The 20,495-nt window shown below is 46.3% G+C and overlaps 1 protein-coding gene across 1 annotated transcript in view; it reads right to left on the minus strand.

Annotated features, from left to right (window-relative positions):
• The window catches only part of LOC147700976 (ly6/PLAUR domain-containing protein 5-like), a 68,021-nt gene that overhangs the window by 14,714 nt on the left and 32,812 nt on the right, over positions 1–20,495 (minus strand). The window contains exons 2-3 of the mRNA XM_086929809.1: positions 19,993–20,124; positions 7,155–7,334 (exon numbers count right to left, since the gene is read on the minus strand). Of these exons, the coding sequence (XP_086785935.1) occupies positions 7,155–7,334; positions 19,993–20,124 (312 nt within the window). The remainder of the gene's footprint in view (positions 1–7,154; positions 7,335–19,992; positions 20,125–20,495) is intronic.

Raw genomic sequence — 20,495 nt, forward strand, 5'->3', positions numbered from 1 at the left:
ACGTGGCCTAGCACCAAATACTGTCACCCTGTTAGCGATGTATTTACAATACGTCGCTACATGGCGATAGTTTCAGGTAGCCGTGGTGAAAACTGACGCTAATACTAGCATGAAGACGATACAAATTCTGACATTAGCTGGCGAAAACTGACGAAAGGCCCATTTGAGGGCAAAAAACTCACGTTAGTCAGCCGAACTTCACCTTTTTTGCCTTCTGAGGCAAAAATAGCCAATAAGTCCATCTCTAATAAAAAAATAAAAGAAAAACAATGGAATGCAGAATGGGGCAGGCAGGGACAAGTGCAGCACAGATCAACAACATTCCCAAACCCCCCAACAGCCAGGATGACCAGCCAGATTCCCAGGGGAAGAGGAAATGCAGAATTAGGGCTACATATATGAAAAGAGGCGCATGGCTGGGGAAAACCTGTGATGCATCACTTTTTATAGCACCCTCCCTGCAACACCATTGCAGCCAAAACCTGGAAATTGCGGGCAATCCCTGGGGCCCAGAGGCTTCGCTGTGCCTGCATCTGGGACCCAGAGTGGGATGCAGAGCTGCTGTGGAGTTGCTCGCCCATGGCGGTAGACATTGAGGCGTCAGCGATCACCCGTACCTGGTGGTGAAGTCTGCCAGGTCAGATAGAGACATGTTGCTGACCTGTGTGAGAAGACCTCCTGGTCCCCCTTGGAGCTGTGAATGATAGAGACACTCCTGCACACCAACATAGGGAGGTCTGCGTCGCATACCACGCCCCACCACTACGCCGGGGTGCATAGAAGAGAATTACTAATGGTGGGCAGTGCCTCTTTGCATTACAGGTCGGAGGATATTGGACTGGCCAGGCACCGAACTTGTGTTGTAAGAGCACTGCAACTTCATGCATAAGGGTGCCCTGTTGCATCACATCTTCATATGCAAGGGCTGTCGGTCTTCATTTACTTTGAGGACATACTGATTTATGCATCATCGGAAAAGGAAATTCTGCATTGATTACAACCCATAGAGTTAACTTTGAATCATCATGGATTTCTGTTGAGTCATCTAAAATGTCAGCTAACTCCATTAAAGAACATGTTGTTCATTGGTGCAAGATTCAGGACTGCTCTGGGCAACTCTGGGTATTTCTGCCACAAAAAGAGACAAAACCGCCTTTAGCATCTATTTACTGCACTGTTTATTTTTCAAGAAGGAGCTGTATACAGATTGATGGAGGTACAGGGGCATATGACCACAATTGTCCTTACTGTTTAGCGGGTGATACTGCAACTTTGTCCTTTACTTTGGTACGTTCCCTGACATTGTATTCATCAACCGAACCCATGGGGGCGCTAACACTGGTGAAACAGGAGATCAAGTCAGAGCTGCAATGGGGCTTGTTGAGTCCATGGAGCCTGTGCAAAGGAATCTTGGTGCATCTAGGTCCGCCAAAGGTTTTGAACACAGACACCATGGCTTAGGTTGTGGTGCTATTCCAGTCCAAGCAAGATGGCCCCATCAGAGACTCATAGATGCTTGAACTGGAAGGAGCTGACACCAGTTTATCGTACTCTCCTTTACTTCCATCGACAAGTGCAACATGTTAGTGAGATCAGACAACACGGAGACAGCGGCATACAAAAAGTATCACTCATTCGAGACCCTTGAGCAAGGTGAGGTTTCGTTGGGATTATGGGCAGAGAAGCACATGGTGATTTCAGCAAACCATCTCAAAGGCCTGGACAACTCGGGAGAGTCAACTGTGCAGAGGGTTCACACTGTCTCAGAAGATATTTCTGTCCAAGAGGACCTTCATAAGTGGCCACAGAGACTTTGTATGCCTATCCTACATTTCCTCTAATTCCAGAATGACATCTAAAGATGCAGGAAGTGGACGTGGAAGTGGCAGTGTTGATCTCATTTTGGTCACATAAGTCATGGTTCCCACTTCTCAAGTCCATGGTTCTTCTTTCTTCACTAAACCATCTTATTTACGAGTTTGATCTGCATACTATCAATTTTTCTCTTACGCTTTTGATATCGGTTTGAAAGTTGAAAGGTTGAATTTGCAGGAAAAGCGTCCTCTTCCCTATTTGGCTGAAGCAATTCAGGATTCTAGAAGGCTTTCAACTCTAACATCATATGCCACACATTTGGGATGTATTTCAAAAGCTGTGTCCTTCACGTGCTGTGCCTCCTATTTCTTGTATGTTGTCATGTACTCTGCAATTTCTATAGTATGAGTTTCACATGAATGTATTTCTCTCCACCCTTAAAGCACAGTGGTTTGTAGCTCTTTTGAGGAAGCAGATGGACTGGTGGGAAGATTGTTTACATGGTTTTCAGTTTTCAATTTTGAGACCAACCTCTTTCTTGTCCTTCTGCTCCATTCTGGGTCTTCCTTTAGTCTTGAAGTCTCTTCAATCTATTCCATTTGAGCCTTTACCTACAGCAGATTTGAAGTTTCTTTCTTACAAAGTTGTCTTTTGTGGTTTCACTTACATCAGCAGGGAGAAGTGGAGAATGATCTGGTCTTTTGTGTAGGCCTACTTTTCTAAAATTCTTGGAGGATGAGGGATTCTTAAAACCTGATCATCACATTCTACCTGATTCCAACTTTTCTCTCCATTCTTCTGAATAAATTCTTCTTCCACCTTCCTTTCTCCTTCTTCTGACGAGAATGTTTATTGCATTGTCTGGATGTTAAACGTTCATTTTCAATTTATCTTGATCGATGTATTCGTTACAGAAGTTAGACAGTTTGTAAGCTTTGGTCTGGCTGAAAAAGGTAACCAGGCATCTAAATTGACATTAAGCTGATGTATTAAAAAGGCTACTTTGTTCACCTATTTGGGGCAGGAATAATCGTCACTGGAGGGTGTTTAAGGAAGGTCAACAAGTAGATTTTTAATTTCTTGAACTGAGGTCCATTGTGTGCCTCTTCGTGGGATTTGTAAACATGGACCCTGGTCCTCAGAGAACACTGTCATTCGATATTATCGTCGGCAGAGTATCCTCAGTATACGAGAGAACTCTGGTTCACGGGTGTTTTTATTCTTAGTCCCAATTACTCTTCTACCAGTGATTTCTCCCCATCCACCCTCCCTGGTTTCCAGGCCTCTGCCTATGCTTTGGAATAAAGGAAGGGGTTGGAAGAGGTGTGGCGCTGCGGCCAGGGCGACTGACTCCGGAATCTGGGGATCACGGTTCAATCCCTGGTGCCAGTGGCAAGTTAGCCCAGCACCATGTGACTCTGGGCAATAGCTTGCTTAATCTTCCCGACGTCCCCCAGCGCCTAGAGACCCTTACGGGTGATTGTTTGCGCTTTACAAATGTGGATTATTACATGCTATTTTCATCATGCGCCCAGCTAAGGTTGAGCTGGGTTTACTATTCGAGCAGCCCTCTTTTGTTTCCTGTCTCAGGTGGGATTCATCTCACGTTGGCCATCATGTACTCCAATGCAATCGGTAAAAACGGTCACAATTTGCGGACCAACTTTATGTATGTCTTTTGCGATCCGACCTATATACTTATAAGACAGTTCAGAAAATTGGCAATCGTAGTGAGTCGCAATTCATCCCACCTCATGAATAATAATGAGTTAGGTCACAAATTGAGACCCACTATGAATGGGTAAAACCACAGACATGGTGGCCTTTCTGGGGCCATCACCGTGTCTGTGATTGCTTTTAAGTGAATCAATCTGGTTTTTAATGCACAGTAGGCCATAGGTAAAGACTGGGATGAGGATGAGGATGGGATGAGTTCCCTGTGACTCTCATCTTGCGGTGTTTTGGACTCTGTATCCATGTTGTGCTTTCCTTCTTGAGGACATTGATTCCGCTCTTTCACTGTTACATTGTATTGTAATTGCATTCATATAGCGCTTACTATCACTGACGAGACTCTGAAGTGCTTTATTGCAGATGACAAACTACTCGTTAACTCAAAGTCGACGGCTAACCCAGTGGTTATTGATTATTGTGGTAAAAATGTTGGCTGTTGAGTTAGTCTTATGCTCTGTGAAAACTGAAACATTTCCTCTAGTTTCTGACGGCGGATTAAGTCACTTGAAGTTAGTTGTAATTATTAGTGAGTTCATGCAAGAAAATAAAATAAAAAGCACTTGGGGCATGAACACTCTTCTGATCCATTCGCCTCTTTTAAGGTGGAACAATGCACACAAACCAGTCTTTCTTACCATCAGAGGGATGCCAGACAATCATGCTCAGGAGAAGAGATCTCTTACTATTGTCCAACCTTTGCATCCTACCTTCTAAGAAGCAGGAAGGGTTTTACATGGTCAGTGTGTTCGCCCTGATCAGCTGCAGGTCCTTCTACCGTGACAACGCGCAGATCAAGAGTCTTCACCACAGCCACTGCCTCTCCTAAAGTACCATACCCCATGGTCATCCCGCTCCAAGAACACAGACCTGGACTATGTAAAGGGGGTTCTTCCTGCTAGTGTTGCCTCAGGGAGGCTGAGTACCTTCAGCCTCCTTGGCAGCAGCATCCTTCCATCCTTTCAGGACTCAGATGTCTTCAGCTGGCTGCTGCTAGGATGGATAGCTTTTTCTCATGGGCAGTACAAGGATGGCATGGCACAGGAAACACCATTTTGAAACGTCATCACTAATGAAGGGACTGTGCAGAACAAATGAACCATCCCATGAAAGCCCTCACTACTTCTTTCTGTCTATCTGTCTGTCTGTCTATCCGTCCGTCCATCCGCCCCACCTGCCCACCTGCCTGCCTATCTGTCTGTCTCTCTGTCTGTCTGTCTACATTGTTATTTACTGTATTATTTGTATCCTTCTGGCAGGAGCCAAAGAAGTGCTCATAGTTATTTTACTTTCCTCAGACACAACTTGCAAACTGGTCCATTTATCCAACAAGCTCAATTCTAGTGACTCACATCTACAACATCCAGAAAACATGAGGCTGTTGAATGGAAGCCAAGACCTGAGGCATGGCCTCCACATGAACCCTACCAATATCCCTCTCATTGTCAGTCCTTCTGAATCTCTTTCTTAAATGAACATGGTGAAGCATCTGTTGGTTGGTTCTCATGTGTTTGATTTGCATGTTGTAAACTGGACACATCTTAGTGCACAAGAACTTCTGGGCACCACCCTGTTGGTGACCTTCCTACAGGCCAGAGGGTCAAAGCTTCAGTGCTTTGGCCAGAACCCTGAAAACTAACTAGTGCACCTGAATCTTGCTTTTGTAAGTCTCCTTTCAAAACTCTTTGGCAGCCCCTCATATTCTCTCCTCTAGCGCCACTGTTTTTTCTGTAACAGATACAGAAACGGTGCGTTACTGTTACAACGCAACTTTTACGTCGTAATGCTGTTACAACGCAGCTTTTACAACGCAGGTTCCATTACAACGGATGTCATTACAACGCAGGATATTACATAGCAGATGGTATTACAACGCATACCATTACATCGTAAGTATTGGTAAGTATTTTTTTTATTTATTTTATTTAATTTAATTTAATTAATTTTATTAATATTAATTATTATTAAATATATTTATTTATGTTTTTTAATATAAATTAAATATATTAATTTAAGTAATTTTTAAAATAAGTATGAGTATAGGAGTATATGTTTTGGGGTACTGAGGTATATGTTTTGGGGTGTTTGGGTATTTTTAGGTTTTAGGGCAGGGTTTGGGTTTTGGGGTACAGGGGTGTTTTTTGGTTTCAGGGCAGGGGTTGGGTTTTGGGGTACAGGGGTGTTTTTAGGTTTCAGGGCAGGGTTTGGGTTTTGGGGTACAGGGGTGTTTTTAGGTTTCAGGGCAGGGTTTGGGTTTTGGGGTACAGGGGTGTTTTTAGGTTTTAGGGCAGGTTTGGGGTTTTGGGGTACAGGGGTGTTTTTAGGTTTCAGGGCAGGGTTTGGGTTTTGGGGTACAGGGGTGTTTTTAGGTTTTAGGGCAGGGTTTGGGTTTTGGGGTACAGGGGTGTTTTTAGGTTTTAGGGCAGGGTTTGGGTTTTGGGGTACAGGGGTGTTTTTAGGTTTCAGGGCAGGGTTTGGGTTTTGGGGTACAGGGGTGTTTTTAGGTTTTAGGGCAGGGTTTGGGTTTTGGGGTACAGGGGTGTTTTTAGGTTTCAGGGCAGGGGTTGGGTTTTGGGGTACAGGGGTGTTTTTAGGTTTTAGGGCAGGTTTTGGGTTTTGGGGTTCAGGGGTATTTTTAGGGTTTATTTATTTTAAAGTATGACTTTAATTAAATTAAAATAATTAATTAAATTAAAATTAATTAAATTTATTAAATGAAATTAATTACAATTTTAAGATTAATACAATTATATTTATTAAATTAAATTAATTAAATTTAAATAATTACTATTAATAAATTTATTAAATTAAATTAATAAAATTATATTATTTTAATTAAATTACATTAATTCCTATTTAAAATTAAATTAAACTTATTTAAATAAAGATAAGATTAATACAATTATATTAATTTAATTAAATAATTATATTTAAATAATTACTATTATTAAATGTATTAAATTAAATTAATAAAATTATATTAATTTAATTAAATTACATTAATTCCTATTTAAAATTAAATTAAACTTATTTAACTAAATTATATTAATTACATTTTTTAAATTATTTTAATTATATTAGTAAAATAAAATTAATAAAATTAACTTAATTTTATTTTTTAAAATAAATTATACTTACCTATACTTACGATGTAATGGTATGCGTTGTAATACCATCTGCTATGTAATATCCTGCGTTGTAATGACATCCGTTGTAATGGAACCTGCATTGTAAAAGTTGCGATGTTACAGCATGCGTTGTAAAATAACGCGTTGTAACATCATAGATCCTACAGAAACTCACTTTGAATCCTCTTACTATCCAAGAGCATAATTTCCTGAGGAGGCCAGTTCTTATCCGGTGCAACCAGTCCTTTCCCAGCAGTCCTCATGGATGAGACTAAAGGGGTTTGAGGTAAAGTAAAGGTTTTTAAACCAAAAATAAAATTCCTGGGTATCCCATCCAATTGATTTAATTGGGGCCTTTGAGTCAAGCTAGAGTGGGACTGTGCAGAAAGGTGTGAGAATGGACCCAATAACTCTTCGATTTGGTGTCTGACACCCGCTTCACATCTCCTCCCACCGTCATCACCATGATAGGGCACTTACCAAAACTAATGTTTGCCAGTGGGAATGGAGTGTTCTCAAACTGGCGGCTGTTGCACAGGTTGGTGTCGCAAGCCTCGATATCCGTCACTGTCGCAAGTGCCTGACGCGTTGTCTCAAGGGGGGACGCGCTGGTGGAATTGAAGCCACACCCCTTGGTGAGGACTCTCAAGGAGGTGAAACCTGAAAAAACACAAAGGAGACCCAATTCAACTGAGCGCCACCATGAACATTACTTTTTGTCTGGGCGCCGACTAGAGTGAAAGCTGGAATGTGTATATTTAGGCCTGATTTAGATCTTGGCAGAAAGGTTACTCCATCACAACGTGATACATATCCCGGCTGCTGAAATATAAAAACCTTAGAATATAATGGGATTTATATTTTGGTAGAAGGGATATCCGTCAGCGTTGAGATGGAGTAACCCATCCTAAGGTCCTGATTTAGATCTCGGCGGACGGGTTACTCCATCATAACGGTGACATATATCCCGTCCACCAAAATATAAATCCCTTAGGATGTAATGGGGTTTATATTTCGGCAGAAGGGATGTCCGTCAACGTTGAGATGGAGTAACCCGCCCTAAGGGCCTGATTTAGATCTTGGCAAATGAGTTACTCCATCACAACAGTGACTTATATCTGTCCACCGAAGTTTAAATCCCTTAGGATATAATGGGGTTTATATTTCGGCAGACGGGATATCCGTCAACGTTGAGATGGAGTAACCCGCCCTAAGGGCCTGATTTAGATCTTGGCAAATGAGTTACTCCATCACAACAGTGACTTATATCTGTCCACCGAAGTTTAAATCCCTTAGGATATAATGGTTTATATTTCGGCAGACGGGATATCCGTCAACGTTGAGATGGAGTAACCCGCCCTAAGGGCCTGATTTAGATCTTGGCAAATGAGTTACTCCATCACAACAGTGACTTATATCTGTCCACCGAAGTTTAAATCCCTTAGGATATAATGGGGTTTATATTTCGGCAGACGGGATATCCGTCAACGTTGAGATGGAGTAACCCGCCCTAAGGGCCTGATTTAGATCTTGGCAAATGAGTTACTCCATCACAACAGTGACTTATATCTGTCCACCGAAGTTTAAATCCCTTAGGATATAATGGGGTTTATATTTCGGCAGACGGGATATCCGTCAACGTTGAGATGGAGTAACCCGCCCTAAGGGCCTGATTTAGATCGCGGCAGAGGAGTTACTTCATCACATTGGTGACATATATCCCGTCCACCGAAGTATAAATCTCTTAGGATGTAATGGAGTTTATATTTCGGCAGACGGGATGTCCGTCAGCGTTGAGATTGAGTAACCCTTCCAAAGGGCCTGATTTAGATCTCGGCAGATGGGTTACTCCATCACAACGGTGATATATATCCGGCCACCGAAGTATAAATCCCTTAGGATGTAATGGGGTTTATATTTCAGCAGATGGGATTTCCATCATCGTTGTGACGGAATAACCTGTCCGCTGAGTTCTTAATAAGGCCTGAAATCTTTACAGAGTGCTACAAGCTCCTCCCTTCTCAAGTAGCTCGTGTGTGTTCTCCTTTAATGGGACAGAGGCTTTTTCTCAAAAGGAAAATAATGTTTTTATTAATCGTTATGTATTTATTAGGTGTTCCCCAATCTCAGACTATTTCTGTCTAAGTTAATTTCATTTACATATTAATCGTAAGCTAAGACTGTGGCTGTAGAATGGATACCTGGAAAGCGAAAATGAAAAGCAACCTCCAGTTAATACTGAGCTGTGATGGACAGGGCAGTACAGAACTAGGATGGACAGGACAGTACTGAGCTGTGATGGACAGGGCAATACTGAGCTGTGATGGACAGGGCAGTACAGAACTATGATGGACAGGACAGTACTGAGCTGTGATGGACAGGGCAATACTGAGCTGTGATGGACAGGGCAGTACAGAACTATGATGGACAGGACAGTACTGAGCTGTGATGGACAGGGCAATACTGAGCTGTGATGGACAGGGCAGTACAGAACTATGATGGACAGGACAGTACTGAGCTGTGATGGACAGGGCAATACTGAGCTGTGATGGACAGGGCAGTACAGAACTATGATGGACTGGGGAGTACTGAGCTGTGAAGGACAGGGCAGCAAAGGAAGGACTAAAAACCTGTCCCTTTAATAGTCATTCCTCAGCAACTTCTCTGGGTCCTGGGCAGCCGGCCTGCTGCTAGCCCCGGGACAGCTGTCACTCCCTATCAGAGCCTTCATTCATTCATGCATTATGTAGCTCGGCCTAGGGCTCCTTTCTCATGCTCTCTTTTCTTTCTTTCTCCTCAGAATCCGCGAAGGAGGGGAACCATACACACAGCCCAGCGCGCAGGTGGCGACAAGAATGTTTGAAAGTACACTTGGTATTACCCTCGCTGTACTGAAAATACACTGACACTGTACTGTATGTACATATAAACATCTGTTTAATAAAAATTGCGAAATAAAAAAAAAGAAAGTAAGGGAAAGTCGCGCAACACCCATTGGGCTCACGGGGCTTCAGTCCCCCCCCCCCCCCCCCCCCCGTCGTGTGTGTCAGCCCGGGCTGACACAGCTTTGCGGGCTGGCAACGATCGAATTGCAGCCGCACCTGAGTACTTAACAGGTCTTTAAAACACCATTGAAACCATTTACTTGTAAATTAGGCTTTTGTTATGTTTTCACCCCTTCTTACAGCCACTCTGTGTATGGTTGTTTGAATTAGCTCCCTCCAGAAATATTTTTCAGTCACCCTAGCCCCCCTCCCCACCCCCCCTCCGAAATTTGCCTCTAGTTGCCTGCCTGGTAAGGGAGCTAGAAAAATAAAAATACACACACTCTTTAATCCATGTCACAAATATCCCTGGGCAAGTGAGCCCAGCAGTCATTCTGCTCCCACTGGAGAATTCTGACGTTGTTGAATTTTCTTCCTTACTTCTCACCATCCTTCTTTCAGTCTTTTGCCATTCTCTATTTTTCTTTTTGTATTTTCCCATCATGCTCTTCTACCTTCAGTCCTTGCTGCACTTTAATTTATCCATCCATCCATCGGTTCATCCTTTTTTTCCCATTGTTTCTTCTCGCCATCTTTCCAGTTTCCTTCCTTTTCATCCATCATTCCTGCCACATCCATCTTTCCTCTCTACCTTCCATCCATCCGTTCTCCTCCCTTTTCACTCATCTCTCTATCTTTTCTCTCCATCCGTTCTTCTCTCCTTTCACCCTTTTTTCAGTCCAGCAACCATCCATTTATCTTTACATATATTCATCCATTTATCTATCCTCCCTCCCTCCATCCTCCGCCCCTCCTGCCATGCATTCATCCATCCATCCAACGCTCATCCGTTCATCCATCTCTACATCAATTCGTCCATTTTTCTATCGTCCCTCCATCCTTCTGTTCATCCTCCTCCCCGTCCATCCCGCCATTTATACAGCCATCATTCTTTCATCCATCCATCCATGCATTGATCCATCCAATGCTACATCAAATCATCCCTCAATCTTTCCTCCCTCTATCCTACTCCCCCTCCATCTCGGCATTCATCCATTTATCCCTCTCTCATCCATCCATCCATCCATCTCTACATCAATTCATCCATTCTCTCTTCATCCTTCTCTCCATCCTCATCCCTCTCCATCCATGCATTCATTCATCCTCCCTACTCTCATCCATTCATCCATGCACTGATCCATCCATTGCTACAGCCATTCATTCATTAATCTTTCCTCCCTCCATCCTACTCCCCCTCCATCTCGACATTCATCCATCCATCCTTCTCGCATCCATCCATCCATCTCTACATCAATTCATCCATTATCTCTTCATCCTTCTCTCCATCCTCCTCCCTCCCTCTCCATCCATGCATTCATTCATCCACCCTACTCTCATCCATTCATCCATGCACTGATCCATCCATTGCTACATCCATTCATTCATTAATCTTTCCTCCCTCCATCCTACTCCCCCTCCATCTCGGCATTCATCCATCCATCCATCTCTCATCCATCCATCCATCTCTACATCAATTCATCCATTCTCTCTTCACCCTTCTCTCCATCCATCGCTGCATTTATCCATCCATCCATCTCTACATCAATTCATCCATTTTCCTATCTCCCTCCATCTTCCTCCCCCTCCATCCCTGCATTCTTTCATCCATCGATCTCTCATCCATCCATCCAACTCTACATCAATTCATCCATTTATCCATTCTCTTCAGCCCTCTCTCCATCCAGCTCCTCATCCATCCCTGCATCCATCCATCCGTCCTTCTCTTCGTCCTCCCTTCTCCCTCCCTTTCTTCCACTGCAAGAAATATATTCCCGACCTTACGTCAAAGGAGCCTTTAGAAGCTTAAGAGTTTCACGTTACACAGAACTGAGAGCCCAGTGAAGCCCCCACCCCAACCCTGGCGCCCCAAAACTGCTAAAGTGGTGGGTGACCGACCGCCCTGTAACAGAAGGAGCAGTGGGGCTTAGACAACGATACGAGCGCCCAAAGGAGGGATGAGGTGTGGGGTAAGGGGTGGGGGGTGGGAGAGTAGCGCATACAGGAAGGGGGCAGTGGGAAAGAGGGACAGGCAGCTGAGAAGTTGGGGGGTGGGATGAAGGGGCTGGGGATCAGGCAGTGTGAGAGGAGAGAGAAAGTGAAAGCGAAGGAGGACAAGGCAATGTGAACAAGCAAAGTGAAAACAAGGGGGTGGCAGAGATGACAAGAAAGTGGTAAAGAGGTAAAGCAGCAAACACAAATAAATGGGAAGCGAGAGAGACTGGAGTGAGAGGGGACAACTTCTGGGACCCAAAGGAGCAATAATGGGGCAGTGTAACCATCTAGGAAATGACATGAGCTTGATGGGCCGCCCGCCCAACCAATAGCAGATGATGATGGAAAAGTCATGATAGGCAGTAGCTGAAGGTGCTGCCCCCAAACCCACTTTCCACATGCTTCTGCTTAAACTTTTTAGGGCTCGCCTGCTGATGCGCTTGCGCATAGCTGGCGAAGCTCTATTGTGGCGAATCCAGAGTTTAACCACTGGCTATTCCACTGGCGATTACATGCAGTGCATGTGCTTTTTAGGTCATTGCGCAAGCACAAGCCCTAAACAAGCATTGGAAATGCAATAGGTCTCGCACCATTAGAGTTAGTGCTTTTAGAATTGTTTATGGGTTTTTTTGTAAATGTTTAGCATTTTTGTTTCCTGTAGCCAATGCGAAAGTATTACAAATAAAAAAAGCCATAAACATTTCTAAAAGCTCTAACTGAAATGGTCTGAGAACTATTGCACTGTGTGAGGGTGAGGGTGAGTGAGGGTGAGGGTGAGTGAGGGTGAGGGGTTGAGGGTGAGTGAGAGTGAGGGTGAGTGAGGGTGAGTGAGGGTGAGTGAGGGTGAGTGAGGGTGAGTGAGGGTGAGTGAGGGTGAGGGGTTGAGGTTGAGGGTGAGGTGTTGAGGGTGAGGGTGGGTGAGGGTGAGTGAGGTATTGAGGGTGAGTGAGGGTGAGGGTGAGTGAGGGTGAGGGGTTTTGGGTGAGTGAGGGTGAGGGTGAGGGGGAGTAGTTGAGGCTGAGTGAGGGTGAGTGAGAGTGAGGGTGAGTGAGGAGTTGAGGGTGAGGGGTTGAGGGTGAGTGAGTGAGGGTGAGGGGTTGAGGGTAAGTGAGGGTGAGGGTGAGTGAGGGGTTGAGGGTGAGTGAGGATGAGTGAGAGTGAGGGTGAGTGAGGGGTTGAGGGTGAGTGAGGGGTTGAGGGTGAGGGGTTGAAGGTGAGTGAGGGTTTGAGGGTGAGGGGTTGAGGGTGGGTGAGGGGTTGAGGGGGAGGGGTCGAGGGGGAGGGGTTGAGGGTGAGTGAGGGTGAGTGAGTGAGGGTGAGGGGTTGAGGGTGTGTGAGTGAGGGTGAGGGGTTGAGGGTGGGTGAGTGAGGGTGAGGGGTTGAGGGTGAGTGAGTGAGGGTGATGGGTTGAGGGTGAGTGAGGGTGAGGGGTTGAGGGTGAGTGAGGTTGAGGGTGGTTGAGTGAGGATGAGTGAGAGTGAGTGAGGGTGAGGGGTTGAGGGGGTCAACATATGAGGTCTGAGCGTAGAGTACTCACTGAACTGAGAGGCATGAATAGGTACACTATGTTTACACTTTGCTGCGGTTATCGCGAGTGCGGATGCGCATGTGCACGCATTCCGGGTCAAAGGCGGAAGAAAGACTACGCTAGCGGAAGAACCATACGACGTCTGCCAGCTGTGGGTCCGCGCGCTCATTTCCCAGGAACATCTATAGCGGAGTTAGGATATTAGTGGGAGCTCTACCGAAGGTACCAGTGTCGAGTAGTGAGAAGAGTATCCAGCAAGGGCTCCCTAAAGAGATGCTGGATTGCCTATGGTTCCCGTGCGATAAATGGGCATGGCGCACATCGTTCATGCGATGGATAGGGCTAGGATAAAACTCGGAGAAGAAGACAAGCCTTTCACCGTAACACGGCGGGCAGGGGAGGGGGCGGTCTAATTACTACTCTGAAAGCTCGTGTTTCAGTTGATCACATAAAGTCAAGACTGACCTGAAAAACAACAATGCATTGAAGGACAATACAAAGAAGTGTATTAACCCTGCATTTACACTGAGACTAAACACATATATTTATGCAACTCCTTACCTGGTGTCACGCAGTAGCCGACAAGGCTGTGTGTAGGATGCGTAAAACTTTGGAAAGCAGGAAGGAGACATTCGACAGCAGAGAAGACGGCGGGGACACAGAGCCGAACCGCAAAGGGGGCAGCCATGCTTAACGAGCAGGCCATTTGCTGCGGTTATCGCGAGTGCGGATGCGCATGTGCACGCATTCCGGGTCAAAGGCGGAAGAAAGACTACGCTAGCGGAAGAACCATACGACGTCTGCCAGCTGTGGGTCCGCGCGCTCATTTCCCAGGAACATCTATAGCGGAGTTAGGATATTAGTGGGAGCTCTACCGAAGGTACCAGTGTCGAGTAGTGAGAAGAGTATCCAGCAAGGGCTCCCTAAAGAGATGCTGGATTGCCTATGGTTCCCGTGCGATAAATGGGCATGGCGCACATCGTTCATGCGATGGATAGGGCTAGGATAAAACTCGGAGAAGAAGACAAGCCTTTCACCGTAACACGGCGGGCAGGGGAGGGGGCGGGCAGGGGAGGGGGCGGAGAGGGGAGAGGTGCGACACGGCAGGCAGGCAGGGGAGGAGAGTAGGAGGAGGAGGGGGGAGGAGAGTAGGTGAGGCACGGCCTAGCGGCAGGCAGGCAGGGGAGGAGAGGAGGAGGGGGGAGGAGAGTAGGGTTATAGGAGCATACGTTGTTGTCACGCCTAGAAACAACTTGAGGGTTGTAATGCCTCATCGCACAGGGGAGGGGGCGGAGCGGGGGAGAGGGTGTGTGTGTTAGGAGGGCATTGCGAAATGGAGACGGCGGGAAGGGGGCAGACATGGCGGGGAGGGGGCGGAGCGGGGGAGAGGGTGTGTGTGTTGTTAGGAGGGCATTGCGAAATGCGAGACGGCGGGAAGGGGAGGGGGCGGAGGGGGTAAACAAAGACGGACGTGCACGCGCTTTTAAGGTCAATGCGCATGCGCATAAGCTCAATGCGCATGCGCATTGACCTTAAAAGTCACGGGCACTGCAAGGAATCGCCACGATTCCTTGCAAGTTAGATAAAGAGTCGATGAGCCCCTATAGTCTCGCTTGCTCGATGCGCATGCGCATCGACAGGCGAGACCTAAAAGCGTGTGCACAATGCCACCAGCCGCCTGCCTGCCTGCCTCGCATTACCACATCAAAGGCAGCCCTCCCAGTGCATTTCTCACCCCCTAATTATTCACGGCCGGCCGGCCGTACTTTCAGTTTCACGGCCGCCAGGCCGTGTCTCCTTTTATGCTCTCTGATGCCGTGTCTCGCATTTCTCCTCCCCCCAGTGTACTTTTTTTTAAACTTGTTTTATTTCACCCTAGTCAGTCGTTGCTTGCAGTCATTGATGTAACAGAGTGCCTACATATTGGCTTTAGCTACTGATTGTCGCTATATTCATTTTGTTTTGCTTGTTTTACCTTTCCACTTAACTCTTCTTGCCCCGCCGGAAAATTCCTCCACCCCCGCCTCTCCCATATCCCACGCATCCTCCCCTCCCCCTGACGTCTCCCCCTTTTCCTCACACCCCGGGGCCCTTCACACTTCATCCTCTGACTGGCCGTGTCCCCAATGCTGCGGTAGCACTCGCTGTCCCTCGGCTCTATTTCTCAAGCACATCCCCTGATTTCAGAGAGGCGCTTGATACCTCCGAGGCCCAGAGGCCTCCAGAGCCGGGGACAGCGTGGGCCGCTCCCATCTGCATTCACAAAGACCCCCCTGGCCTCTGAGCTTGGCTTGTTTTACCTTTCCACTTAACTCTCCTTGCCCCACCATATGTCGGCCCGCAGTGAAACTTCACACAAATGGCCTTTCCGGCTCGGTGGACCCCACTGATGTATGGTGGAAAGCTGTCTCTGCTTCTCCCACTGTGTTTGTTACCACAAGCAGCAGGATGACAGTTTGTTTACATTCAAGGCTTTCTGGAGGCCAGGGCCCTCACAGCGGAGCAAGGGGGACCGCTGCTTATGAAAGGAAACAGCCGAAATTTGTTCATCCTTGGCTCCAGGCATAATCAATAGACCCCTGTTAGCTTTCCACTGTGGGCTTGGAGGAAATTAGCTCAAACTAAAATTATGCAGTTATGCAACAGAACAAACAAAAGAAATTATATTTCAACCAAACATGCCAGTCAAGAACTTCAGTTAAACGCAGCAGAGCATTCCACAACTTCAGTTATAAATTTTTTTCACAAATTGTAATGTGTCTGAGATCCCTGACCTTTGTCCGTGACAAATAATCATTATTCTTTCTTGCTCACAAACGGGCGGCAGTGACATGCGCACTGTGTGCCGAGCGTTCTCAAGTGAGTAATGCGCGAGACATGCCGGTGAACAATTATGAATGTGGGTAAAGCCAGAGGCCTATACGGCGCACTTCAAGGGCCTCCATTACATATACTTTTCACCAGAAACCAGGCCTTGCTTACGACTCTCTTTATTCCCAGTGATAGATGCATTGTGCTCTAGGGTGCTTGGATGTCGTGCAGCGGGGCGAACGATATGAGCATTGTAGTGTCACGAACTAGTAAAACAGCGTGAAGCATCGAAATGAGGCCTTGCGCTTCTCAGTCGCTTCCTTGTAGTCACGCTTTGGTAGGATAACAAACCTCACAGCCGTGGGCCATAAACAATTCTTCTGTAAAATAGTAAGCCATTTAATCCATATGTGCATACATTTAAATGTGGTTATTTCTTCGCAGTCGTACTCGTCTATGGGAAAACGGCTTATAATAAACTTACATTTAAAAAGCCCAACGTTTTTTAGGCTAGGACACAATGGACAAAATGGGCCTACTTTAGAATTCTGTGTACGTCACAAATGTGACAGAAATCCCGTTGCCCTTACTACAACAAGTACATTATATCCCATCGCTGTGGCACTTGGACTATACTTGAAAATTGTGACGGACTACCCCCAAACTTTTAATCAGGCTCTCAGTTGCATGTGCTTAGAATTTTTGTGATTCCCTTGAATGTAGTAAAAGGTATTTCTATGTAAATCGGCTCCCTTTAAGGCAGAGAAATGTCGGCATTTAACTGGGAGAAAGCAACGTTTAACATTGGCATTGCACAGACAAAATGCTGGAGCAGAGAGGCTAATTGCATCACTTGAAAAGAAAGAAAGCCCAATTGTATTCCCTGCCACAGAAGGATAATGAAAACAGTATGATTACAAGAGGAGACATGCAGAGTGTCACATGGCAAAGGCGTGAGACAGGCTAGTTAGAGTTTTGCCTAGGTAAAGGGTTATGTGTAAGAATGAGGTTATTCACCACTGTACACAAAATACTATAAAACCGGCTTTCACCATGCAATCACAGAAACGCTTAATGAACTTCTGTAAGGCACTATTGAAGTGACTGGGGTCTGGCAGTTGAATACTCCATGTCTTTATGGAAATTTATGTAGGCCAAATAAGCTTTGAAACCAGCCAGATTTGCCCGAGTTCATGTGCTCCGTTGGCGTTGAAAAACCAGCTAGGTCACAAACCACCATTTGTCTCTTCAAAGGCTCCGCTCCCCGCCCCACGCCTGCACCACTCCTCCTCCCACCTCCACGGCCGTCCTTTCTGCCCCCCTCGCACACCACATCAAAGAATCCTGTTTCCTGCCACCCAGATCGCAGCCTACCCAGCCTGTGCCGTCTCTCCCTTCCCCTTAACCCTTCACCCTGCCCCCACCACCTCTCGATATTGCTGCTTGTTTTGCTTTCTTCCTTACTCAATAATCAGCGCATTATGACATAATGCACCACCTCTTGTTTTTTTTACCTTTCAACTTAACTCTCCTTGCCCCGCCGGAAAGTACTTAAATGGGTTATGTTATGTGACAGTCATAAGTAGGCAAAATAAGGATGAAAAAACGCCTGCGGAACCGACGCTTTGTGATGGTTCAATTGTTCTTGCCATATACGTGGTGATACGCAGAGGCTTGAGAATGTGCAGTTCCCCAGACGGTTAACCCAGCACAGGGAATAGCATTTTATTTAATGTTTTTATAGAGCGCTCTCAAATCGAAGGTTATTGTAGCACTTTATGTATAACTGAAATACTTTATACAGTTACAGAAAAACATGGAGCACTTTCAACTTGCCAGGAGTTTGTAGTAAAAGAAGACATCTGAGCTGGACAATAAATTGCTCTCAATGATTTGCAGGTTCTTTGTAGGGAGAACAATCTGTATGTTGCACGAGTGGGTACACTAGGTGTGAAAAAAAGCTGACTAAGCCTTTCGGAGATAGTAAGGTGGTATTGATTTTTTGCAAGGTTATCTCTGCCAGACATATCGGACTAGGTATACATTGAAAATGTTGACAGTTTTACAGTTTCAAAAGACTGTGGCAAAGACAAAACTCATCTCAGCCCTAATCGTCACAGCTTCCAATAAGAGTCCCTCTTGCAGAGCACCTGACCACACCGCTCCCACAATAAGAATCTCACCCTCACACCCCCTCTCACCCCTCACCCTCACACGCACCATCACCCTCACACACACCCTCACACCCTCACCCTCACACACCCTCACACACACCCTCACCCTCACACACACCCTCACCCTCTCACCCACCCTCTCACCACTTAGCACCACCACAGCACCACTCAGCGCTAAACCAGCATCACTCAGCACCTCCACATTATCACTCAGCACCACCACATTATCACTCAGCACCACCACAGCACCACTCAGCACCAACACAGCACCACTCAGCACCACCACATCACCACTCAGCACCACCACAGCATAACTCAGCACCACCACAGCATCACTCAGCAGCACCACAGCATCACTCAGCGCCACCCCAGCATCAATCAGCACCACCACAGCACCACTCAGCACCACCACAACACCACTCAGCACCACCACAGCATCACTCGGCACCACCACAGCACCACTCAGCGCTACACCAGCATCAGTCAGCACCACCACATTATCACTCAGCACCACCACATTATCACTCAGCACCACCACTGCACCACTCAGCACCACCACAGCACAACTCAGCACCACCACAGCACCACTCAGCACCACCACATTATCACTCAGCACCACCACATTATCACCCAGCACCACCACAGCACCACTCAGCACCAGCACAGCACCACTCAGCACCACCACAGCAGCACTCAGCACCACCACAGCATCACTCAGCACCACTCAGCACCACCACAGCACCACTCAGCACCACCACAGCATCACTCAGCACCACCACAGCACCACTCAGCACCACCACAGCACCACTCAGCTCCAGCACATTATCACTCAGCACCACCACATTTTCACTCAGCACCACCACAGCACCACTCAGCACCACCACAGCACCACTCAGCGCCACCACATTATCACTCAGCACCACCACATTATCACTCAGCACCACCACAGCACCACTCAGCACCACCACAGCACCACTCAGCACCACCACAGCAGCAGCACCCAGCACCACCACAGCATCACTCAGCACAACCACAGCATCACTCAGCACAACCACAGCATCACTCAGCGCAACCACAGCATCATTCAGCGCAACCACAGCATCACTCAGCGCAACCACAGCATCACTCAGCGCAACCACAGCATCACTCAGCACCACCACATCATCACTTGTTCAAATATGTTCTCTCAATGTTTCAAGCTTTATTACAAATGACACAAAAAAAATGTTAAATAATGCTATAGGTGTCACATTTGCAAATTCTATAAATATTGGCATTTACAATAACAAAATTAATACATTTGCTATTATAAAAACATAAACATAACTTAAAAAAATATTAGATTTACAAGGCCAATAGCTCCAATTTTTCTAATGCAAGACCTATTGCATTTCTAATGCTTGTTTAAGTATGCATGCCAAGAGGTCCCCAACAGGCAAGGCTGCCAGTAGCAAGCTCTAAACACAGGACCTGAAATAGTGGGAAAAGGAGGAAGGTCTCCAGTTGTCCCCGCCCATCTCAGCAGTTGTCCCTGCCCATCTCAGCAGTTGTCCCCGCCCATCTCTGCAGTTGTCCCCGCCTATCTCTGCCGGTGTCCACGCCCATCACTTAATCTCCCCGCTCATGAATGTGTAATGTAAATACGGTGCTCATGTAAAGCGCTCCAATACCTTCGGTTCGAGTTCGCGCTATATAAAATATGCAAAAAAAAAAAAAAAAAAATCTCTCCAGTTGTCCCCGTCCCTCTCCTCCCAGCAGGCGTGGCTTACTTATGTTAAAGGTGGTGAGGGTTTGAAGACACACATCGTTGGTGTAGGGGCATGTGATGACTTCAGCCCTGCCTGGGGTGCAGCCCCCGTCCCCAGTGTCTTTGCAGCTGAAGCACTGCAGGCCATGAGTACCTGTAAAGGAATGAAAACAGCAAACGTCAGCACACGTCAGTGAACATTCTATTAATGCAGCCAGGGCACAAGTCCTAAAAAAAAAGTGGGGAGACTGACCTAGTTTGGCAGTATGCAAGTGACATCATGGCACGCGACATCACACAAGGCATCACAGAAATTTACATCATAGAAAGGCATCACAAGCCATGACTTCACAGGAAGTGGCATCACAAAAAGTGACATCAGATCTAAAGCCCTCACATATATGTTTAGCAGGTCTATCATGTGTACGTTTGAGTGCATTGTGAGGACAATTGCACAGTGAGCTATGGAAGATGATATGTGACTTTTACACCTTGCAGTCCCCCAGTTTTGTGTAACACATCCTG

Source organism: Lissotriton vulgaris, chromosome 7 (assembly GCF_964263255.1).
Source record: "Lissotriton vulgaris chromosome 7, aLisVul1.2, whole genome shotgun sequence".
NCBI classification, from domain to species: domain Eukaryota; kingdom Metazoa; phylum Chordata; class Amphibia; order Caudata; family Salamandridae; genus Lissotriton; species Lissotriton vulgaris.